This window comes from Beta vulgaris, chromosome 8 (genome assembly GCF_026745355.1).
Source record: "Beta vulgaris subsp. vulgaris cultivar EL10 chromosome 8, EL10.2, whole genome shotgun sequence".
In the NCBI taxonomy this organism is placed as follows: Eukaryota; Viridiplantae; Streptophyta; class Magnoliopsida; order Caryophyllales; family Amaranthaceae; genus Beta; species Beta vulgaris.
The window spans coordinates 15,024,654-15,051,334 of NC_079209.1; the positions used below are offsets into that span (position 1 = coordinate 15,024,654).

The window sequence follows — 26,681 nt, forward strand, 5'->3', positions numbered from 1 at the left end:
TTACCATTACCATTATCATTATTATTACCATTACTTTCTCTTTTCCTTAGAAGTGTTTTTTTTTTATCTTATTCTTAATTACACACTAAAATAGTCTCTTTAGACACTCCATCTCTTCCACCCTCTTATTTCAATTTCTTATCTTTACCCCTTCATTCTCTTTCACTCTCTATATGTGATGCTTATTTAATTCCATGGCTTTGAGATTTCAAAATTATCGTCCCCATCCTCCTTTCCAACCAATATTCTATAGCTTCACAAGTTATCGGAAATGATTTATTAATCTTATTTATCTCTATCTTAATTACACTTAAATGTAGTCTAAATTAATTAAGACCATACCTTACCCCCTCCTCTTTCTCTCATTTTTATCCTCACTTCCTCCTCGAACTTCACCTTTTTGCCATGATCCCATCTTGATTCTTCCTCCTCTCTCCATATTACTCTTTAGTTATGTGGTTGTGAATTAACCTTTTCACCTTCTATTCCTTTTTCTAGCAATTACCATTACCATTACAATTACCATTACTTTCACTTTCTCTTAGAAGTGTTTTTATCTTATTTTTAATTACACTCTGAAAATAGTCTTTTTGGACTCTCCATCCCTTCCATCCTTTTATTTTAATTTCTCGTCTTTACTCCTGTATTCTCTTTCACTCTCTATATATGACTTATATAATTCCATGGATTTGAGCTTTCAAAATTCTTGCCCCTCCTCCTTTCCAACCAATATTTTAGTTTTTTACAAGTTATCGAAAATGATTTATTAATATTATTTATCACTATCTTAATCACACTTAAATGTAGTATAAGTTAAGACCATCTCTTATCCCCTCCTCTTTCTCTCATCTTCCTCAGCACTTCCTCTTTGATCTTCTCCTTTTTACCAGCATTACTCCATCTTGATTCTTCGTCCTCTCTCCATCTCACTCTACTGTTATGTTTTGTGAATTATTTCACCATCCTTTTCTCTTTCTAGCAATTACCATTACCATTACTTTCTCTTTCTCTTAGAAGTGTTTTTTTTAATCTTATTCTTAATTACATACTAAAAATAATCTCTTTAGACTCTCCATCTCTTCCACTCTCTCATTTCAATTTTTCATCTTTACCCCTCCATTCTCTTCACTCTCTATATATCACACTTATCTAATTCTATGGCTTTGACATTTCTAAAATTCTCGTCCCCCTCCTCCTGTCCGACCAAGATTTTATAGCTTTACAGGTTATCGGAAAATGATTTATTAATGTTATTTGTCTCTATCTTAATTACACTTAAATGTAATCTAAGGTAAGACCATCTCTTACCCCGTACTCTTTCTCTGATGTTCATCATCACTTCCTCCTCGATCTTCTCCTTTTGAACATTACCCCATCAATTTTCACGCACCCTCAATTCTACGAGATCTCACTTGGTAAAGAATGGTACGTATAAAGTCCATATCATCATAAAATTGATTTAAAGCATTTATTTTCCACTAATGATATGGAGTATAATTCCAGTAATGACAAGGATGCTCAAACATAGTTCATCTCTCAGAACCCCCAAGCAGAATAATTGATTCATAATGATAAACCAGGTATCATGTGAATTCTATGTTGACATGTACCTAGCTAAAATCTCCTTACAAACATTTTAAGCTATAATCTTTCAACCTTGTCCTTTTAGCAGACCTTAAAATGCTGACATTTGAGGGTATAAGAATCCTTTGTTCGTGTAGTTGGGTCTTGGGTGTTACTCATAGAAGCTAAGTCCACCCACCCAATAGACACATCAAATATTCGCACTGACCTTTTGGACCCACAATAAGCTAAGAAACAAGTAAAAACACTTTATTGGACATGGCAAAAAGTATTTCTTTAAAACCATACACAAATATGAAGAAATTTTGTAGAAAACATGCTGCATTACAAACTTAATGCAGCAGCAAAGACTCAAAGACTGAGACAATACCGAAAACTGATGAGTTCATCTCCGTTTCATCATTAGGTTCCAGATCTTTAACATATTCAGGTGGTGGTGCACCACCATACATTGCGTATGCTTTTTCCTTTCTCCTCTGTGGCAAAGTGGAAACTAAGTTAAAACACCTAAAATAAAAACTTAAGTTATAAGATGTTAGGAAAATTATTATCTCATAAAGGACAATCTTCAAGCAAGGAATAAACAAGCACACACTCATCATGGTGTAAGACATTGCAATAAACTAACTAAAATCTCAATTAATCATAGTATAATAATTTAAAAAAGAATTACATTCGGGGGTCAACAGAGTGCAATGACAAGAAGGTTCAATATCTTCTGATGTCAACAGAGTGCAACAACCAAAGAGCAAGAAAAGTAACTAAAATATCAAACAACAATGAACAAGAAGGTTTAGTGAATATGGTTAGTGTGCAACAAAGAAACTACATAACAGCTAAACTATTACCACATCCATCGGATCACACATCTGATCTGTATCAAGCCAGACCTTTTCAAACCAGCTTTGAGCTCCTTAAGTGTGATTGAACCACTATTATCATCAGTATCTTGCCATAAACATCTCCTCGAAGCCAGCGATCTGTTAATTTTGAAATGCTTTTAGCCATCAAAGACACGAAAAACCTTTTTTTCCCTTGTTCATCTTGTTATACCTAGAAACATTAACAGTATGTCAACAAAAAAAGAAGAGCGAAGGATGTTAGCTGCTGGGATTGACAAACAGATAGTAGTAACGAACAACAAAAATAATGCATAATGACATCATTGGAAGCGTTTACGGAGGAACCATATGAAAATGGAGCTCACAAAATGAATGCCAATATGCCACTATAATCAATTGCACCAAAGATGGAAGGATCTAGGCAGGTCCACATGGAACAGACTAACAGAATGCCACAATAAGCAATCACAAGAATGAATGTGTCAGCAGACCAAATACTGGTAGTTGGTAATAAAGAGATCCCTAAGGAAGAATTGTCTAGAAACAAATAAACTGCAAAGACAGTAGCCAATGGAAGTAGACAGTTCTTCAACCGATACAAATTTGTATTTTCTAACGATCAATATAATTCCAAAACTTGAAACCATAACTAATCTTCACTCAATTACAAAGATGAGAAGACAAGCACACACAAAACCATGAATACGAAACAAGATGTACATGTGAATATAATGATACGGCTTACCCTAATGAGGGTGCATGGGCTCATATATATATATATATATATATATACGTTATCAATACAAACGTACAATGACGAGGATAGCCTTAATATCCACTATTACACCCCCCCTCAATCCGTGCAGGGGAAACTACATACAGATTGGACCGTAAGAACTCAAAATGTTGACCAGACAAACCGTATAGATAGATCTGAAATACCCATTACAAAGTAGAAGAAAATCATTCGCAAAGCATAAGTGGGTCAACTTCATGTTTTTACATCTAATATGGTATTTAAAACCATCTTGTTCTCCTACAAACCTCAGAACTCTATCAAGATAATCCATACATAGAGCAAACAAAAGGGGAGACATTGGGCCGCCCTGTCTTAACCCCCTTTGAGATTTAAAGAACACAATGGGAGTCCCATTAACCATTATAGAAAACCTAGGAGTGGTAACACAGATCATGATTTATGTAAATTTCTTTATTTATATTAATCATGAATTTATGTTTAGTTTAGTTTATATATATAATTTCTTACTTATATGTATTTTGTATAATTTTTGTTTCTGTATAATGTATTATTGTTGGTATATATGTGTTTGGTAATAATGTTGCCATAGCCCAGATGAGTTAAGAGTACTCACACTTAACATAGTGTGCCAAAACTGAGAGGAATGTTAAATGTGCAGACCTGCAGCTGCAAGTCTGCAACTTTTTTTTTACCATCAATTCCTACATATTGATGCGGTTCGTAGATAAAATCGCATCAGCAAATATATTGGATCTGCTGCGAGCCTATCCGATGCGGACTAAAACTGAATTAATAAGCCCACTTTTGACTGTATGGGATAGGTTTTTTTCCACTAGTGATAATTTGGTTGTCTAAACCTTTTCTTCATGGCGTATCTCTTGATTTCCCCTCCACCCCAAACCCACCCCCCACCCCTACCCCCACCCCCACCCCACCCCCACCCCCACCCAAAGTGGGGAAAAAGGAAAGCATGAGCATAAATTAGAATTAATTCTCATTAAAATATCTTAATGTTCAAAATGACTAATACTATTGAGTATTAAAAGATTCTCTAAATTCTTATTGATATAATAAATGTAAATGAAGATTATATTAATATTAATGAAAAATTAATTGATATTCATTTAGGTATTTCATCGAACATATGGTGTACAACATCAAATAACTTACTACCTATTGATTTTAACACTTAAATGAACATCTTGCATCATTTATACAATGATATATACACATTGTAACTCAATTAAACAATCAAGCTCACAAATTAACATATTTTAAAGCACAAATTAACGTAATAATTATTCCATATGCATATATTTAAAACTAATATAAACCCAGAACTTGTATAGTATAATGGTGGTTGGTTGGACACTGGTTTGACATGGTGGTGGGTCTTTGGTGGGCTGGCAAAGAGGAGCGATGGTGTGGTGGTGTGTTGACAATCTTAGAGGGTGTTGGCTAGTGGTCTATGGTGTGATGTTGTCTATAGATGTACGACAGAGACAGGGTGGTGATGGTGGGCGAGGCAGCAGGGAGTGGTGGTTGGTTTGCGAGGTGGCGACTGGGTAACGAGAGAGAGAATGAACGTCGAGGTGCAATCCGATCAATCAAACCTTTAATGCTGCAACTGTTTCTCTTGTTGCGAAGCTGAAATGGCAGATGATGACAACATAAGCGATACGAAACCATACGCTAGACTCCCGAAAGATGTGATAAGAAAACATCTATGTAAAATATAAACTGGGTTCAAGTAAAATACTATATATTAAGTGCAAGTACTTGTCGGAATTCGTGTTTTTAGAGGGGAAGAAAGTGCAAAGTTCATAAGGAAGACATTGATGAACTATGGAAGAACACTAGAAAGAGAAAGGGAGACAGGGGCAGAGAGAGAAATAAAGAACTACATTTTGTTATTATGGTAAGAGGTAAAGAGAAATATTACAACCTATCTAGTCTAATTACAATTAGTAACAAAAATAATGCTAGAATTCTATCTAACAACCTAACTAACAATAATAACTAAACTCTAACAACCTAGAACAATAGTCAAACTCATACTCCAACACCCCCTTAAATTGGAAATGGTTGGAAGCATTTCTAGTTTGAACTTATAGAGTGAAGTAGGCATAATTGCTACTATACACAGAGGAACACCACATGAACTTGTTGTCACTTGCGAGTAGCTAAGATGAACAAGGAGGAACATTGGACGTTGGTAATTTGTTGATGAACCACCACTCACCAATGTACCAACATGAAAATATGTATGGTCAATGTTCCAAAACCATTGCCACAACTAGAGCAGAGGAACTTTAGTGCCAGTTTATACATATTCTAGTGTAAACACGAGTACAAACATTTGAATTTCATGAAGTGTAGCTGATAAAGGATGGACAAAGCAGATTCAAAAATACATTGTTGGCAAGCATTTAATCAAGTTGATGCTACCACCATAATGCTAGAGAGAAATGGAATCCAATTTCAAGTTATCAATTGAATATACGAAGGTACCCTCTCTTTGCACACCATCAACAACACACTGTGGGAGCTGCACCCAACTATCGTTGATAAGACTACCAAACATCACATGAGCAGAAACCCCATAAACCTTTACCAACAACCAATCCTATCCTCCAAATACACCATTTGAACCAACCACCAATCATACTATATACACCTCAACTCCAATTTGATATAGAAAATAAAAAAGAGAAAAAGAATGAGAAAGAAGAATGTGTTTAGAAGCTGAAAAACAGAAGAAAATGATCACTATGGATCTTGAGAAAATGCCTCATTGGGTAAGAAAGGACCTCTATAGATCAAAAAGAAATGCCTCTACGGGCACAACAAAATGACCAACTATGGGTCTTAATAATCAAAGCCTCTATATGCATGGCAGGTAACCAACTATGGGTCTCAAAAATCAAAGCCTATATGGGCAAATGACCAATTATGGGTCTCAAAATTCAAAGCCTCTATGGGTAAATGACCAACTATGAGTCTCAAAACTCAAAGTCTCTATGGGTAAATGACCAACTATGGATCTCAAAATTCAAAGCCTCTAGTGGCAAATTTGACCAACTATTGGTCTTCAGAAAAAAAGACCACTGTGGGTCAAAATAGATCACTGAGAATCATCAAGAAAGCCTAAAAAAGGGCTGCAAAAAAAAGATGTTCCATGTTGCCAGCATGCTAACCAAAAGAAGACAATTGGATATAATCAAACTCTCTGGAAATTTAACCTCGGCAATTTGATTAATAACCCAAGAAGAACAAACTTTAGAAATTTGAAGGAAGAAAAAGAAAATGAAATGTGTTTGGGAAGGAAACAATCAGGGATTTTCAACATCATCCATCAACCAACAAACTTCTATATGATCCAACAACACAACAAACAACCACCCCCAACAACAATTCAACCCCAACAATCAAGTATTCAAACATCAAATTTAACAAACTCCAACAAAACTATCGAAATTCATTCATCCATCGACTATCATTAATCAACCACAATGTAACAACTGAAGAGCAATCCGCATCCAACTAGAATCAAGAACAAGATAAATATATCAGAGTTTGATAGAAATTATACCCAGAAATATAGAAACTGAAATACCCAGAAATTGAGTTGTCGTGGTTGAGCAATTTCATTAGAATTTTACACAGAAATATTATGATTGTTCCATTCATCCCAAATCATCAAGAAAAATTCAACTAGAGACCTCAAACCAGTGAGTGGTAGGATCGAACTATTTGAAGAATAACTCAGTGCAGAACTTAGAGAGAAATTCCCAAATCAGCGCCAAAAATAGAGGAAGAATTTGCATTAATCTCAAGAATTCGTATACAAAACACAAATGGGAGATTACTATACTTTGAAAAAGTGCAAGAATTGGAGAATTGAGATTAGAATCACCAGAACTAGTCGAGAAATTGCTAGGAAAATGGTTAATAAATTTCAAGTGAAAATCGAAAAATTAGCTCAAAGTTGAAACGAATTTGACAAAGACATCGTGGAGATGAGCTCGAAACTTGAATGAAGGAGCAATTAATAAAAGACAATCAATCACACAACAAAGAAGCAAGAAATCGAGCCACGAATTTGAGAAAAATATAATAAAAAAAATGATAAAAAATTTAGGGGAAAAATAAAAAAGAAATTTGCAGAAATTTGATGAAGAAAAAAAACGATTCATGATACGCATCCCGCTCTGATACCATGTTAGAATTCGTGTTTTTAGGGAGGAAGAAAATGAAAAGTACATAAGGAAACCACTGATGAACTATGGAAAAAATAGTAGACAAAGAGAGGGAGGCAGGGGAAGAGAGAGAAATAAATAACTACATTTTGCTATTATAGTAAGAGGTAAATAGAAATATTACAACCTATATATTTATACTAATTACAATAAGTAACAAAAGTGATGCTAGAAATATATCTAACAACCTAACTAACAATAATAGCTAAACCCTAACAACCTAGAACAATAGTCAAACTCTATACTCCAACAGTACTCAACAAGAGCACAAATGCAAAGAGCAACAATTGCAAAATAGCAGATCAATTCCAAAAGATAAAAAAAAAGATGAATAATTCTTGATTTTGAATATTAAAGTAGGGAAAACGGAATTGTTTGATCAATTGCAAAATAGAAAAGAACACTAAATTCGACTGGTACCTGTCTTACTATCGAACGTCTGAATAGGGACAGCAAGAGGAGCTGGTCGAAGATGAATTGCTTCATTCGAAGATCTTCATTTGATCACTAATTTCACGGCTCCCAGTCCCACCGCTTCAATTGTTTTTGAACCAAAGCCTAAAACGAAAAAGAAGAGAGAGAGAAAATGGTGAGGAGCGAGATGAAGAAGATTGAGAAAGTGAGAATGGAGGGGATAGGAGATGTTGGTTGAAAATGAGGGGGAATTATCTAGGTTGATAAGGACTTAGGAGGATGAAAATGGAGGGTTAAGAGGAAAAACGGGAAGGAAAAAAAGCACGTGGCAAATGGATGGTAGGAAGGTGGTTCCGTGAACAACAGAGAGCAAAACCGTCCGAGCACTGTTCCTAAGGAATAGTAACAAAACTCCTTGATTTTTGATGGGTATAGATATATACTTACTCCGTTCTTTTTTAATTGCAATGTTTACCTTATTTGGAAGTTTCATATTAATTGTAACGTTTGTTTACTTGGTAATACACAAATTTTTCAAAAAGACGGTCTTACGTTATGCTTAACGTAAGACCATCACATTTCCCATTTAATTTATATTTTCTCTCTCCTCTGCCAACTCTCATTTTTCTTTCTTCAATTCCCATCTCCTCTACCCCTCTTGGATCACTTTCCTCCGCACTGCCATTTCCTTATCCTCCACCCAACTTACGTTTCTCTCCCTTTCTCTTGTATATATTTAGATCTGGAACCTAAAGCCCACTTCTCTCTTTTTTCTTTAATTCTTTCACTTTTTCTTTGAACTACAACACCAAAGTTATCCATATTTGTTAGAGTTTTAGCTCAATTATTGTTACTAATTTTGTGTGAAATTGAGCTAAAGTAGGACAACTTATATTTGAATGCGGCCTTTTTCGAACATTCAAAGCTTTCGACTAACATCCTTTTTCATGTCATCTTTAATCTTGATGATGAGAATTTGATGATTCTTAGTTTACTTTTTTCACTTGAACGACGACAGTGTTGAATCAAAGTCAAGTAAGTATATTCTTAATTCTCAAAGCACATTATTTCCCTCTAACAATGGGTCTAAATTATAATATATTTCTTATTATGAATTAAAGTTTTTGGGTAGTTAGTTATATTTTTTGTCGTAATATATGTTTTGGGTAATAATTATTATTTTATGGTAATTAATTATTGTATATGTAAGGTTAATAGTTATGATTTTTACTTATTAGCAATTGTTTACATGTTCTTAGTTATAGTTTTCATGTTATAAGTTTCAAGGTAAATATATAGTTATATCTATAAGGTTACTAGTTATGATTTTTAGTTATTAGTAATTATTTACATGTTATTAGTTATAATTTTCATGTTATTAGTTGTAATTGACTAATTTTCGAGATAATATATCGTATTAAGTGGATACTAAATTGTTATGATTTGCTTGTTATTTGCTATGGTTTTTGGTTATTGGTTTGGATTGTTGGTTGTATGTTTAGATAAAAGTTATTGTTTTGGGTTATGATTATGGTGGTTTGACTGATGTTATAGTTTTGGGTTGATAATAATGGTTTATTGGTCAATAGTTATTAGTATTAATTTATTAGGTAACATAATTTTATTTAAAGTTATTCAATAAAAATAGTTGCACAGTTTTTGTAATTAGCTAACATTTTTTATAGTTTAGTTAAGTGGTATTGCTTTACCATAATCAAACGCGTGTAAATTATCACGTCTCACGTTAGTCTTAACATGATCCGTTTCCTTTAAAGACTTACTCTATGTATCTTCTCTCTATCTCTCATTATATCACATGGATCCCACTTTTTATCTATTTTTATAACTCTATTTCCTTATACAATTTTCTTAAATAATGTGTCAAAGAGTACTGTTGCAAAAATAATGGAATAGATGAAATATATATAATTTAAGAAGGCATTTCTTTTCATAAACTTCTTTTTACTGGTTATGAACAATCTCTATGATGGAAATGGAATGTAATAAATAATTAGAACATGGATATTTTAACAAAAAAACCACATATTTGGTGATAGGTGTGAGACATTAGTATATCAATTCGACTTGTGTGGACCTAGTTCACAGTAAAATTAGTGTGCATCAGGCTCACGCACGTGAATCAGGACACACTACTATAATATATGGAAACCTGCTATATTACAAACATATACACTATATAAGAGAGAAATACACTATATTACAAACAAATGCATTATAGCACAAAGAACACTATTACAAATAAATAATATAGCTCTTGCCAAAAAACACTATAATATAGTGAAACACACTATACCACATACAAACACACTATGGAAACGACAATATTATCCTAATCTTCTGTAACTGGTTCAATTGTACATTCAAGTAGATTACCCAAAAACAAACTATATCACAAACAAATACACTATATCAGAAAGCAATACACTGTAGCACAAAGAAACACTATCACAAATAAACATACTATAGCACAACGACACACACTGTACCACACATAAACACACTATACGAAACTGGTAATATCATACCAATCTTCTATAACAAGTTCAATTGTACAATTAACTATGTCACAAAAACAGAAAAACGAAGTAAGAACTTCAAGAGAGAGAAATGAAGCAATAATGAGAGAGAAACTGAAGGTAAGGAAATTCGAGAAGAGAGAAAGACAAAATAGTAGAAGGTGTAACCATCACAACCTACATAACATCTATTAGATGCACTCAGTGTGCACCGGGTTCATACGAGTTTTTTTTTACTATAAATATTGGTAAGAGATTTTTTTTTCCTAAAATAGCATGCAAATTAGATGTATTACCATCATTTTTGTTGTTGTATCTGTATATATAAAACGGTCATTGAACCTACGCAATTCACGGATTTAGGATATGTATATATGTTTTAGAAGGACGTACGATTTCAGCATGGAGTGCTGAAGATTAGGGAGATAATGACAAGCAAAACAAGGGGCTACATTGAATTGGAGGAACTAATTATGGTAGATATTATCCAGAGATTAGGTCTTGAAGATTACTTCCGAGAAGAAATGCATGTTGCCTTAGAAAAGCTACGTGTAAAATCGGGTACCTTGAAAGATGGTGATGGTAAATTTTATGAGGTTGCTCTTTGTTTTAGGCTACTAAGACAAAACGGATATCACGTACCTGCTGGTTAGTCATTTTACCTATAAATTTAATTTTTTCATTGTTCTGGTCCCAGTTAGTTGCGAAAACTAAATATATATAGTGATGAATTTAGACATATAAAATCGTAAATATATTCCTATGTTAATGTTCATAATAAGTATCTCTAAACATTTTTGCAAAATAATTTGTTACCATCTTTTACTGTTAGAAATCGGTAAAGGGTGAAGAAGATGATTACTTGATGAACTTAGAATCTTCTAGGCGTGTTGGGACACTTTCCCAAAAGCAATATTCCTACCCTACACTGAGCACGGGTTGCAAGGAATTCAATTCCGAGATACAAAGAAGAACAACAAATATCACGCTCGTTATGAGATTTGTCAAAATGAGTGAAAGGAAGAAAACTTTGTAATGATGATGAACTTTTGATTTAATTCTTATGCAAGAGAGAGAATCTGATTTTTCATAACATCCTTCATCATATGAGAATACTCATATATATACTAATGCTTAATAGTTTCTGAAAACCGAAACCATACAATGACTAACCGTCATTATCCACGAAGGCACGCTAAACCGCAGAAAAACAGATGCAAATAGCGAGCCGCGAAGCAGTGTCGCGAGTCGCGACTGGGCACTGTCACAAGGTGCGACCCAGGTCGCGACTCGCGACCATCATTCTGCCTCCTCGTTTATTCTGCTTGGCGAGTGCACAGCGTCGCGAGCACCTCTCTGCCTCCTCGCCTGTGTTTGTGCGTGAGAGAGTGCTGAGTGCTGCGAGGCTATTGCTTGTGTAGCTTGTTATAACTACAACACACTCCGAGGCTTGCAAGCAAATGTCATTGCTCTTCATAACCAAGCATAGTATTACATACATCGATTCAAGCAACACCACCATAACCAAGTAACTTGAAACAACGTATCATGAAATAAACTAACTTATACTCTAAATCTTCAACAATCCTCCCCCATTTAGAGTATATATAATAGTTATGCATAAACATCATCATAACAAATCAATCTTATGCATAAATGAAAGTGTATAAAACTTGAACTTCCATATAGTATAGTACACATTCCAAGTATCCGTATCCAATTGGTGTCGATAACGATTGAACCAATTTCAATACATAATGGAAACCCGAAGATACTATACACACAAGATAAAATTACTTAACTCATTATAAACCGACACATAAAGCCTTGTGTCCATATCTATTCATAAGTGTATAAAGCTATGCCCCATAGCTCCTTGAAGCGGCTAAACTTCACACTTACATAGGTAGATCTCTAAAATACATGCTACTGTGAAAAGCACAAAACAAGAGACCTATTAAATTTACAACCTCCTTATACAACACAGTAAGAACTAAAACTTAGGATGAATAAAAGTTCTACAATCATCTAAATGAAGAAATTAATCTTATTGAACTTAAGACCCAACGTCATATTGGGCGTTAAGTTAAGATTTCCTCATTCGTGATTCTCGAGGGGCTCCAATCCTAAACCGATTGCCATCCTCTTTACATTATCTCTAGCCAAGGCCTTTGTAAAACAATCCGCTAGATTATACGTTGTACGTACATAGTCAACAGTGATTACACTATCCTTGATAAGTCCTTGGATGTAGCTATGCCGCACACCAATGTGTCTTGACTTACCATTATAGACTTGACTATATGCTCTTGCCAAAGCAGCATCGTTATCACAATGAATCGCTATGGCGATATCGGTTTTGGCAACAAAGGAATCTCAATCATGAGATTCTTTAACCACTCCGCCTCTTTGCTTGCGGAAGATAAAGCAATGAATTCCGAAGTCATGGAGGAATCCGCTATGCAAGTTTGTTTCTTGGAAGCCCAAGATATAGCACCTCCCCCAAGTAGAAATACCCATCCACTTGTGTAAGAGTGATCCTCTTTATTAGAGATCCAACTTGCATCCGAATACCCTTCTAAAACCGAAGGATATCCACTGTAGGATAAACCATAGTCCTTGGTTTTTCCTAAATACTTAATACCGACGAATAGCTTGCCAATGTTGTACACTAGGATTACTAGTATACCTACTAAGTTTGCCTACCGCAAATGCGATATCCGGCCTAGTACTCGTCATAGCATACATCAAACATCCAATCACCCTTGAATACTCAAGTTGAGATACAGCACTACCTCATTAGGCATTAATTTCTCACTAGGGTCCATTGGAGTTGACACAAAAGAGCAACCACTAACATCGAATTTCTTAAGAACCTTTTCGATGTAGTGAGATTGAGACAAACTCAATTTACCTTTGCTTCTTTTAATTCTAATTCCTAGAATGACATCCGCCTCCCCCAAATCTTTCATTGAGAACTTAGACGATAGAAAAGATTTAGTCCATTCAACTTGGGATAAATCAGTTCCAAAAATTAGCATGTCATCTACATATAAGCAAATCATCACACCATGACCATTGTCATCAAATTTGCTATATACACACTTGTCTGAATTGTTCAATTTGAATCCGTTAGACAACACTACCTCATCAAATTTTTGATGCCATTGCTTAGGTGCTTGTTTTAGCCCATACAAAGATCTAATTAGTTTGCAAACTTTTGTTCTTGACCTTTGACAACAAATCCAACCGGTTGTCTCATGTAAACCTCCTCATCTAATTCTCCATACAAGAACGCAGTCTTGACATCCATTTGATGGATCACAAGATTATGAATTGCTGCAAGAGCAATCAATAATCTTATAGTGGAGATTCGAGCTACAGGTGCATATGTATCGAAATAATCGATACCCGGCTTTTGAGAAAAGCCTTGTGCCACTAACCGGGCTTTGAACTTGTCAATAGTTCCATCGATTTTCATTTTCTTCTTGAAAATCCATTTGCACCCTATTGGTTTACATTTAGGAGGTAGGTCCGCTAAAACCCATGTGTTATTCCCCATGATTGAGTCCATTTCATCATCAATAGCTTCTTCCAAAATGAAGCATCTTGAGATTGCATGGCCTCATCATATGTTAAAGGATCCCCTTCCACGTTATAGACATATGAAAATTTAGTTAAAACACTATCTCTTGATCCTTCAACCAAATATACATGAAAATCCGGGCCAAAAGATTTCTCTTTCCTAACCCGTTTACTTCTCCTTGGTTGAGTTGATGTAGATGCAACATTTTCATCTAGAATTTGTTCATCTAACTCATGATCATATTTGATCAATCTCTTGAATTTCGGTACTTGGAGTTATATCCTTTGGTCTAGGAACCGATGAATATCTTTTTCATCAAAAATTGCATCTCTTGACTCCACAATAGTGTGAACCGACCAAAAGTCTTTTGTTCTATAACATAGAACCTATAGGATTTGCTATGACAGCATATCCTATAAAGATGCATTCAACTCCTATTTCACCTAACTTTTTCCGTTTAGGTTCCGGCACTTTCACTATTGCCCTACATCCCCAAACTCTAATGTAACTTAGATTTGGTTTTTTTTTGTACCATAATTCATAAGGGGTTACTTTGTTCTTTTTCATAGGAACACGATTCAAGATGTAACAAGCGGTTAAAACCGCTTCACCCCAAAAACCATCACTCAAACCCGAGTAGGATAACATAGAATTTACCATTTCTTGTAAAGTTCTATTTTTTCTTTCCCTAACCATTTTGTTGTGGTGTATAAGCCGCGGTTGTTTCATGTATTATTCCTAAAGCTTGGAAATAACTAGGATTATGAAATTCACCACCTCTATCGGTTCTAAACCGTTTAACCTTGTCACTTAGTTGCAATTCTACTTCATTTTTATAGATCTCAAATTTTTCTAGGGCTTCATCTTTAGTAGACAATAAATATACATAACAAAATCGTGAATGATCATCAATAAATGTTATTATATATTTTTTGTTTCCTAAAGAAGGTGTACTATGAAAATCACAAAGATCACTATGTACTAAATCAAGCAATTTAGTATCTCTTTCCACATTATTAGGGAAAGAACACCTAGTTATTTTGGTAAGCATGCATGTTCTACACTTCTCAATACTTGGATCAAAAGCAGGAATTAAATCATCCTTAGCCATAGAATATAATTTTCTATAATTAACATGACCAAGTCTTAAATGCCAAAGAGAAGAATTATCATTAATAACACACACATTGTTACTAAAGCATTTGAAATGCTGAGTTTAAACATACCATTACACAAATAACCAAGTCCAACAAACAAACCACCCTTAGATAATAAAATTGTCCGACTCAAAAACCATTTTAAAACCTATTCGATTCAAGATAGCTCCTGACACTAGATTACGCCTAAGTTCCGGAGCAAATACAACATCTCTTAACACTAGAGATTTGCCGGAACTAAAGACCAACTCTACTTGTCCTACCAAGAACTTGAGCTGTAGAGTCATTTCCCATGTATAGAACTTCTCCATTGTCCACCTCCTTGAAGGTTTTGAATGAAGACCGCTCCTTGCACACATGCCTTGAAGCTCCTGAATCGATATACCATGAACAATCATCCTGTACACAAAAGATTTCAGAAATCATACACATATAATTCAAACTTGAATTACATGAAAGTTGTGACAAGTACCTTGTTTGGCTTGGGATTGGCTAGACTCGCCTTTCCCTCCACCTTGCTCATTCTTTTTGTTCATTCTCTCTTCCAAGGAAGCAATCCTTTTGAAGTGTCCGGGCTTGCCACACTCCCAACAACCACGTTGTTGAACAACCTCCACCATTCTTAGGCTTCTTAAAGTTGTTGCCTTTGGTGAAATTATTAGCCCTCTTCTTAGGATTTGAGTCTTTGAACTTTCCATCCTCCACCATGTTAATGGTAGAAGAATTAGGATTTACCTCCTTTTGTCCATCTTGAACCCGAATGCCCTCTTCAATCCGAAGATGAGCACCCAATTGTTCCACATTTATATCATCTTTCCTATGTTTAAGAGTATTTCTAACATCCTTCCACTTGGTGGTAATTTGTCAATTATTGAAGATACAATAAATGTCTCATCCATACTAATATTGTGTTGTTTAAAACTTCCTAAAATCCTTTGAATTTCATGAAATTGTTCCATCACAGGCCTAGATTCATTCATCTTAAAGTTATTAAAATTACTAACTAAGAACTTCTTATGAGATGCATCTTCGGCCATGTATTTTGACTCAAGGTCATCCCAAAGCATTTTAGCGGATTCATAGAATTGATAAACATCAAATAAAGTATCAGACATACCGTTTAAAATGTGACCACGACATATATAATCATCGTTCTCCCACTTGTTCCTTCTCCATGAAGCCTCCAAAGTTTCATCTTCCACAAACTCGGGTTTTGGAGTACTCAAAACATATGCCACCGAAAGAGAAGTGAGAAGAAAATGCATCTTATTTTGCCATCTACGGAAACCCACACCCTCAAACTTGTCAAGTTTCTGAAAATTCGAATTCATTTCACGTACCGTAGCCATCTTCAAGAATATTGCTTTTGGATTGTTAGAAATCGGTAAAGGGTGAAGAAGATGATTAATTGATGAACTTAGAATCTTCTAGGCGTGTTGGGACACTTTCCCAAAAGCAATATTCCTACCCCACACTGAGCACGGGTTGCAAGGAATTCACTTCCGAGATACAAAGAAGAACAACAAATATCACGCTCGTTATGAGATTTGTCAAAATGAGTGAAAGGAAGAAAACTTTGTAATGATGATGAACTTTTGATTTAATTCTTATGCAAGAGAGAGAATCTGATTTTTCATAACATCCTTCATCATATGAGAATACTCATATATATACTAATGCTTAATAGTTTCTGAAAACCGAAACCATACAATGACTAACCGTCATTATCCACGAAGCCATGCTAAACCGCAGAAAAACAGATGCAAATAGCGAGCCGCGAAGCAGCGTCGCGAATCGCGACTGGGCACCGTCGCGAGGTGCGACCATCATTCTGCCTCCTCGTTTATTCTACTTGGCGAGTGCACAGCTCCGCGAGGTGCGAGCTGGCTCGCGAGTCTCGAGCACCTCTCTGCCTCCTCGCCTGTGTTTGTGCGTGAGAGAGTGTTGAGTGCTGCGAGGCTATTGCTTGTGTAGCTTGTTATAACTACAACACACTCCGAGGCTTGCAAGCAAATGTCATTGCTCTTCATAACCAAGCATAGTATTACATACATCGATTCAAGCAACACCACCATAGCCAAGTAACTTGAAACAACGTATCATGAAATAAACTAACTTATACTCTAAATCTTCAACATTTACCACATTAGCAAAGATAATGTGTGGTGTGGCACTATAAATCTATGAAAAAAAAAATGTTTCATTACCATGAGCATTAGCACAAAACTTTATTTACAAATTGCAAACATAAATTCATCATCACATTTTATACACGAATGTAATCGGCAATTGACGCTTTCTGATCCGCTTTTTTTTATAGGCTTTTGTTTTTTCATGTCTTCAACTGCATAAAAAAATAAAATTCTAATAATTTAATTGATAATGATGGCAAGAAAAATATTCATAATCTTTCTACCTAGAGGAAAATTCTGATTGGTGTATTATATTTTTGCAATAGTTTTTGGGGGTTTTTTTACTCAAGTGATAGTTATTTTGAATCAAGTAAACAATTTGCAAACAACCACTTATCTTTACAAACAACTAAAATTAATTGATAACTAAAACAATCAATTCAAACAACGAATACTATCAAATGAGGAAACAACTGAAGTGAATTATAGTCAACAACCAAAAAAATTGATTGCCAAACAATGCTTAATAAAACCCTCGATTAAGGATATGTTTGACAATACTGGATGAAATGGAGTTGAAACCGTAAGGTGGTTGAAATTGATTAGGTAGCAGTTGAAATTGTTAAAGTGCTGAAACTGATAAGCTAGCTGATTACATAACCTGTTTGGTAAAATTATTTATGACAGCAGTTGAAATATCTTTTTAGGCTTAAGAAGATAGAAAGGAAATATCGTTTTAGGCCTAAAAAGATAAAAAGAAAAAAAAAATTAACACCAGATCTCGGACGCTATATTTTACTCCAACTCAATTTCAGTCAAATTTTGGATTTAAATTTTATTTAAGTTCCTCCATCAAATACCACTAATCATATAAAGTGACTTGAAATTGTAGCACCATATCATTTAAGTAACCTGCTTCCCCAAACAGAGCTTAAGTCAAAGGGCTTTCTAATTTGGGCGGCTTAACTATGGAATGTCCTACCAATGAATATACATTACGGGCCCTAAGTGTATAAGTTAATGTATAATACTCCATTAGTTCCTATTAATTCAATCTGTTTTTTTTTTATTGAGATGTTTCAAAAAGTTCTTTCAATAAAGAATATTAATACTTTATTTGGACATCTATAAGTAAATGAGAAACACTAGTAGAATAATTGCTTATTGTTGCGGTAATATTGCTGCGGTTATACCCATACGCAGCAATATATCAAGCAAAAAAGAAAAGAAAAATATAAAATAGGCATATTGCTGCGATTTCGACCAAAAACCGCAGCAATATAGTTTCGCGGATAACTTTTGAAAAAGTTTGACTATTTGACCAAGACATATTGCTGCAGTTTCTGACAAAAAGCGCAACAATATATTAAAATACTATAAAAAAATATAATATTTTAATATATTGCTGTGGTTTTTGCCAAAATCGCAGCAATATGTCCTTGGTATATATTTAAAATTACAATGGTTAGATTGAGCGCGGTTTCATTCTCCTCTCACGCCTCTTAATTCTCTCATCCTCACTCACCTCTCTCATCCTCCCAAACTCATTCTCGCTGACCTTCTCACAATCTCACCTTCTTACTTCACTCACCTTCTCGTTCGCACCTCACAATCGCCTGCACGCCGTTCGCCTGCGGTCTTCACGGTCTTCACGTCGTCGTCGTCGCTCGCAGTTCGCCTACTCGTCGGCGTCTTCAAAAAGTCGGCGCCTCGTTCATCTTCTCGTCGGCGTTGACTCGTCTTCTCGCAAATCGTCGTCGCCAGCAGACCTCATAACTCGCCGTCGCCAGCAGACCTCATCAGTCGCCGTCGCCGTCGCCGTCGCCGTCCTTCACAGTCCGAAACCTCGCCGTCGACCTTGCTGTCGCTCACAGCTCGAGACCTCGCCGCTTGCTTTGTTTAGATCTGATGTTTTTTTTTCCTTTTTTTTCATTTTTATTTAGGTCAGATGTTTAAATCTTGTGTTTTTCCTTTTTTTTAATAAATTATGTTAAGGTCAATGTTCAGATTTTAGTTTCACATTGGTTTTTGATGCTGTTTCGTTTTTTTTGATTTAGTTTGGTTATTTATGCCGATTCATTTTTTAGATCTGGTTTGGTTAGAGTTTCTTTTGCCTATGAAGCTCCATTTTTTTATGTTGGTTTCGTCTGAAATATTTACTGTTTTCTTTTCTTGATTTTTTTAATTTTTAAGAATTTTTTTTTACATGTTTAGTGCCTATTGCTGCGGTTTTTAGGACAAACCGCAGAATATACTTAATTTTTAATTATAAAACATAGTATATTGCTGCGGTTTGTCCTAAAAACCGCAAAAATATATTGATTTTTTTAAATATAAAATAAATATATTGTTGCGGGTTTCGCTAGAAACCGCAGTAATATGTTAAGATATTGTCGCGATTAAAAACTGCAGCAATATAATTATTACCTATTGCTGCCCCCTTAATTGTTGCGCGCCCAAACCGCAGCAACAAGCCACTTTTTGACCGCAGCAATAAGCATTTATTCTACTAGTGAAATTTCTAAAGATGAGAGAGAAAGTGAAATTAATGCAAATAGACAAAACAATCAATTTTATAAATTTACAATATGACAAATAATAACACAACTAACACATACATGGTCCATAGTATTTAAATAAAAGAGTCTAACACTAGTAACAAAGAATATATGTATAGTACAATACTAAGTTAGATTAGAGCGTTCATGGCTTCATGCTCATATATCGAGCACGACCAAATTATTATAGATAACTCGTTTGTAAATCATCAATTCATCCCTGTTTGGGCTCAACAAATGACGAGCACAATAATTTGATAAAGTCATCATAGTCACTAGACATGTGGCAATTGTGGTACCACCCACGAGTTGACCTAAATCCAGGTGTCTAGGGATGCACAAATTAAAAGGGTCGAAAATAGTTGCCTCAAAAAGGCAATATATAAGCATTTATCCCAAGAAAGGCCCATATTATCAAAGTTATCTATCTGGAAATTTTCAACAGTATAAATAACACCAGTCTCATCAATGAACAAGTATTCAATCCCAACCTACCAAAAGCTAGAGCTTATCTCTCAACTTTGATCTCTGTCTCTACCTTAATCACATCAAACATGAGCGTGGGAGGGGCGATCCCGAATCAATATCCGGGGTAGTCTAACCTTGTTTTGCAGGATTCTGGTATACGGTCAACAAGCTCCGACGAACATTCTTGGGGCAAACTCTAATCCTCATCTATCAAATCTTCAATTTCTTAATTAGACAGAAACAATTTGGATCCGCCTATAGGGAAGTTACAAACGAAGTCTCTTCGCCATCACTCAGTATGATTCACTTCATTGTCACTCAACAATGGCCCCAACCAAGAACACTCGCTTCAGAACCCAACAATTAGCACAAGATTAGAGGTTTGGACAAGCTTAGTGATCCAGATGAGAACCTTCACCTCCTCCCCATCGAACCCCTACCATACATACAATAGATCCCGAGGGAGTATAGTCCGATGAGAATCGGCTTGTGCCATCACATCAATTGCAACAAGCCAACCCCAACCCTTATTCGTAACGCATATCACTTTGATAGGTGCTCAGGTCCAACAGACCCTGCAACGTAGCATAATGGACATGGTTGCAACCTTACAACAAAGACGCGCACGCGCACATTTAAACCCCTAGAAGCAGGCCTTGCTGCCCTTACTAAGGGAAGAGAACACCCCTGACTATGTCCACGGTCAGCCTAGCCGGCAACGATCTGCAGCGAGGGAGCACAACCAACACGATCTGCAAAGATGTTGGCAGGGAGAAAAGGAGTGCCATCTGCCTAGGGGGAGATCGGCTCAGCACGGGGAAGATACCCATGTTTCTAAATCACCAAGAGGCGATGTCGGACAAAAGCCCAATGACACTCAACATTTCCTCAATGAAAAGCGCCTCATCAAGGGGTACGATGTCCTTAACAAGAAAGCCGCTCAGAGGGAAGGGCATGGTGACTCAGCCCAATCAAGACTCCCTCGGATCAATAGTTTAGCTCTCAAATTCATGGTCCTATTCAACCAAGCAATCATGGAAGCACTCAGTCCAAGAAAGATTAAAACACCCACCATTGAACCATTTTTGGGCCTAACCGACCCGGATAATCACATGCCCACATACAAAGCTCAGATGAGCATTCAGATATGCTGATAAAATACTTGGTGTCACTTGTTTCCCACAAAATTGAAGGGCCTAGCGCTGAACTGGTTCCAAGAACTCCCTTCCGAAAATATCACTGATTTTTCTGTACTAAAGGACCTATTCACCCATCAGTTTGTTGTAGGAAAGAGGTAGAGAAAGACAAGCCTTCAACGATAAGTCACTGAAAGTTTCATATTTGCAAGATGTGGTAACAATCGCTTTCTAATGTCTGGACTCCAATTCGGTCAGTTGAGATGGTCCTTGGCTTAAAACGAATTGAAAAACTTCTCTGTAGCAATGAGTAGGGCCCAAAAGTTCATCCAACTGACGGACATATGTCGCCACTCGAACGATGGTAGTAAGAAGAAGAAAAAAAGAAGGGAATCATAAGGATAAGTTCATGCTCCCCCGCCCACACTCCATCAGAACTTCATCCGCACAGAGAGACAGAAGTTAGTGGTGCGAGTACTAGAAGGAGTGAGGGAACACCACCAAAGATTGTCGGGAGCTGACGAAATCCCTTGATAACTTGGCGGATCAGGGAAAGTTGAACCGCTACCTCAAACACTCGAGTGAGAAAAAGGGCAAACCAGAAGGTGGGTCAGTCGAACATTGGGGATACAGAAAGCTTCATCGGGGTCATAGCAAGTGTCTTTACGTTGGGAGGCCTAACTGGCCGATCTTGTGAAGCCCACCTATAGAGTCTCAAGCATCAAGTGCTTAACGTCAACTAGGGATGAAAGTTTGGTGTAAGGTTCGGATTTGGGGTTAATCCAATCCGATTCGAAAAAAAAATTTGGATTTCAATTTTTCAATTCGAATCCAAATCAATCACACTTTGAATATGATCCAATACAATCGGAATTTTCAAATTTTAGATTTCAAATTCTATTTTTTTTTTTAAAATAAATCAGGCGCGACAAGCCGACAACAACTGCTCAATAGATTTACACTAGAAAATTCATAACTTATTACAAACCCCACTGTCTAGTAATAAACTAATAACAAACCCATAGGCCAAAATTGATTACATCATAACGTAACAAAATTCATGAGGTTTGGTCCACAACACACAACAGGTTCAATTCGACCACCAAGAATACAACAATAACACTTATGCACTGGTTTTTTTTAAAAAATAAATCAGTTAAGCACATAATACAAAGCATACTAATATTTGCTTATATTGGATTTTTGGATCCAATTAACCTTAATTTAATACGATGCGAAAATCTATTTTTTCAAAAAATCTCAATTCAATTCCAATCCGAACACAGTTCGAATTCGATCCGAATTACTAATTCGGATTGGATTGGATTGGATTGAATTTCAGTTTCTATCCGAATAATTTTCACCCCTAACGTACACCACCCCGACCCGACTTCCCTGTGATGAGATTTGGGGAATCTAGTCAGATTCTCCACACGTCGCATCGCGATGCCCTAGTCATCTAGCTAAAGGTGTCCAACACAAAGGTGAAGAGAGTGCCGATAGATAGTGGGTCGTTGGTCGACATGATCACCATAGAGTGTCTCAAGAAATTAAGTACTATGATACGGATGTCATTCCCTTGAATCAGCCACTCATAGGTTTTAGGGGAAACTTAGTGCACTTAGTCGGATCTATAAAGCTACCCACTCGGATCGGGGAGAAAGGCAAGGGAAGAAGCCTACTGATCGACTTCTTTACAACGTTATAATGGGGAGGCCAGCTATAAAAAAAGTCAAAGCTGCAATTCAAAACCGATGAGAGTAGGGTTAGAAACATTTAGAAAGATCAGCAAGTAGCAAGTAGCAAGGCAATGTTATGTCAAAAATCTCAAAAGCAAAGTCATTTGAGTACTCACTGTATACAAAAACGTCTTCGCTTATGAGGCCTCAAAAATGCCCGACCTAGACCCCAAAATTATGTCCCATAAAACTAAACATCCAATAAGGGTTCAGGCCAATCGAGCAAAAGTTGAAACACCAGGGTCCCGAGCGGAACGCTGGAGTAGCAGTCGAGGTTAAGAAGTTGCTTGAGGCAAGCTTCATAGAAGAATGCCAGTACTTTGATTGGATGGCCAATGTGGTATTGGTAAAGAAGTCAAGCAAAGCATGGAGGATGTGTATAGACTTCGCAGATATGAACAAGGCATGCCTATAAAATAACCATCCCCTACCCAAAATCAACACGCGGGTCGATTCAACTGTTGGGCATGCTCTCTTAAGCTTTATGGATCCAAATGTTTCTATCATTAAATTTTGATGGCTCAACAAGATCGGTACATACCACCTTCGTCACAAACCAAAACGTGTAATGCTATAAATTGATGCCATTTGGACTCAAGAATGCATGAGCTACATACCAGCGGAGAGTTAACAAACTCTTCAGTAACCAACTCGGTCAGAATATTGAAGTATATGTTGACAACATGATCGCAAAAAGCAAAGCTCAGGGGTATCAACCTTCAGACATATTAGAGACCCTTAGAACCTTGAGACTTAAGTGCGTCTTATAAGGAAAGTGCCTCGGATTCCTGGTGGATGAGAGGGAGATTGAGGCCAGCCCAGACAAGATTAAGCCAATCATGGTTTGGTAGCTCTCGAACGCTTCCTCTCCTGGTCAGCCGACAAAAGCCTTCACTTCTTTAAGGCCCTCAAGAGGAAAGAGTTCACGTGGGACAAAAAAAGTAGAACAAGCCTTCACCTCCCTCAAAACACACCTATCAACTCAACCTAAATTGATATCCCCCCTCCTAGGGGAAACATTGTTTATATACTTGCCGTATCAAAATACACACTCAACGCCGTTCAAGTAGCCGAAAAAGAAGAAAAGCAGCACTTGACATGCCTTCTGAGGGGCGGAAGCTAAGTACAACGAAGTAGAAGAGATGTCTTTGCTCTTGTAATGGCGAGTCTGAAGCTAAAACCTTACTTCGAAGCTCACCAAGTTAAAGTCATCACTAGACAGGCGCTTAGTAAACTAACTCATAGCATAAATTAGTCCAGTCGGATGATTGATTAGGCAGATTAGTTAGCCGACTTCGGGTTAGAATATGAACCCAAAAGGGCCATCAAAGCATAACCCATAGCATACTTCATAACAGAATGCAACATCAGGCCCCCAATCGACGAGCAATATGGTTGGGAATTACAGGTGGATGGATCATCCACCAAAACGGGGTGCGTAGTCGGGCTAGTAATCAAACCTCGATCGGAGAAAAAATTGAGTATGCCATAAAGTTCGAAATTGTGGGATCAAACAATGAGGCTGAGTATGAATACCTTATACTTGGTCTCCAACTCTGCATTTCTAGCTGGAGCCACATCTAATAAAGCTAAATCCGACTCACAACTCATAATGGGGCAAGTGTCGGGTGAGTGTGAGGCCAAAGAAGACAATATGAGGATGTACTTAGCCCAGACCCAAGAGTTCATCAAGCAGCTAGCTCAGTTCAGCATCACTCACATCCCTAGGTCAGAAAACGAACAAGCGGATGCACTGGCTCGGATGTCAAGCTGAGCAGAAGGAACTGCCCCTCGAAACATCTTGCATCAGCCCAGTATCAACACCAAAGAGCAACTGGTGTTGAATCAATCATCCACGTGGATGGATGAAGTGATAAATTATCTATTGGACGGGGAATTACCCGATGATAGCAAGGAAGCCAAGCGGGTCAAGCACAAGTCTGGATGGTTTCTATGGCATGAAGACCAACTCTACAAGAAACCCTTCAGCCATACTCTGCTTATGTGTATAACCCCCGAGGATGGAGATTACATACTAAAGGAAATTCATGAGGGAGCATGCGAAAGTCATCAAGGGGGTAGAACTATAGCAGGGAAAGCCCTCAGAACCGGTTACCACTGGTCGACCCTGAAAGGGGATGCCCACGAGCTAGTTAAGATATGTCCCTCTTGTCAACTTCACTCGGACATCCCTAGAGCACCTACCACCCCTTTGACCACATTCCATGTTGTTATGCCGTTTGACAAATAGGGGAAAGAACTCCTCGGCCCATTCCCCCACTCTTACGATAATGTAAATTCCTAATAGTTGCAATTGACTATTTTATTGAGTGGACTGAGGCCGAGCCACTCTCCTCAATAACGGAAAAACAAGTGTAAGCATTCATATGGACGAATATCATTACCAGGTTCGGCGTACTAAGAGCATTGGTATATGACAATGGATGACAGTTTAATAGCAGCCTTGCGGACTAATGGACAGGCCGAGTCAGCTAACAAGATCGTCCTCTAATGAATAAAAAAATCCTAAGAGGACGCTAAAGGGGAGTACGTCGATGACCTATTGGGAGTCATTCTCCCTTCAACCTAGTATATGGGAGTGAGGCAATCCTCCCGGTGGAGGTGAGCATCCCCTCAAACCGACACAGTCTATGAGTTGGAGCAGAACAAATAGGAGAAACTTGTCAACTTGGACATGATGATGGAGACCAAGAGAAACAGGTTGCTAAGGTCCATTAGGTACAAGCAACGGCTCACTCGGCTGTTCAACAGTCGAGTCAAAGCCAGACCAACCTGTCTCGACGATGACGGGGTGGTTCGAAAAGTTGAGGCTACATGACTTTTACATCTCAAAGGAAAGTTAGAACTAAATGGGATGGTTGTTACAAAGTAACAGAAGTAGTCAAACCAAAGACATTCCGAATGGAATCCCTAGAAGACGTTCCCCTGGCCCGACCCTGGGATGCGGACAACATAAAATGATTTTATGTGTATTGTTCATTATTTGAAATAGGGGAATAATATGTAATTGAGAAAAAGCGCTTTGTAGCTAGCTTGACACAGTTTGTAAACAGTCGGACTGCTAGACTTACTTATCATCAGTGTATTTCGACACATTTTGTAATTGATCAATTGATCAAATTTGAAGACTTAACCAGCCAATATAAGTTCTTTGCAATTAGGTAAATGACTTAACCAGTCGGATAGATTAATAATATAACCAAGAAGCTTTAACTTAAAAAGTTATTAAAAAGCACAAGAAGCAAGTCAATCGACCAATATTTCAATATAAAAACACAAATGAAGAAACATCAAACTTTCACTACTGGGCCAAAAACAAGTTTACAGAGCAAGTCGAGCAATAACATAAGCTGGCAGAAAAAGGCATTAAAAGAGTAGCTAAGTACAAAAGAGGAATATTAGAGACGCTTTCGATATTTTCATCTCCCTGGTCGTCATCCTCCACTGTCTCTTTGTCATAATCTTCATCATTGTCTTCATCATCATCT

The 26,681-nt window shown here is 36.8% G+C and overlaps 1 protein-coding gene and 1 long non-coding RNA gene across 5 annotated transcripts in view; one reads left to right on the plus strand and one right to left on the minus strand.

The window, feature by feature from the left end:
* Positions 1-26,681, plus strand: part of LOC104901069 ((3S,6E)-nerolidol synthase 1) — a 60,574-nt gene that overhangs the window by 15,820 nt on the left and 18,073 nt on the right. For all 3 annotated transcript variants that reach the window (XM_048637674.2, XM_010688616.4, XM_010688615.4), the window contains exon 2: positions 10,780-11,044. In XM_048637674.2, the coding sequence (XP_048493631.1) occupies positions 10,780-11,044 (265 nt within the window). The remainder of the gene's footprint in view (positions 1-10,779; positions 11,045-26,681) is intronic.
* Positions 1,929-5,635, minus strand: LOC125494108 (uncharacterized). Of its 2 annotated transcripts, XR_007270517.2 has the most exons (3): positions 4,800-5,635; positions 2,433-2,637; positions 1,929-2,060 (listed from the first exon to the last, which is right to left on the minus strand). It is a non-coding gene; the product is annotated as an uncharacterized LOC125494108 (long non-coding RNA). The 2 variants fall into 2 exon arrangements; XR_007270516.2 differs by lacking the exon at positions 1,929-2,060 and having other exon boundaries at positions 2,206-2,637.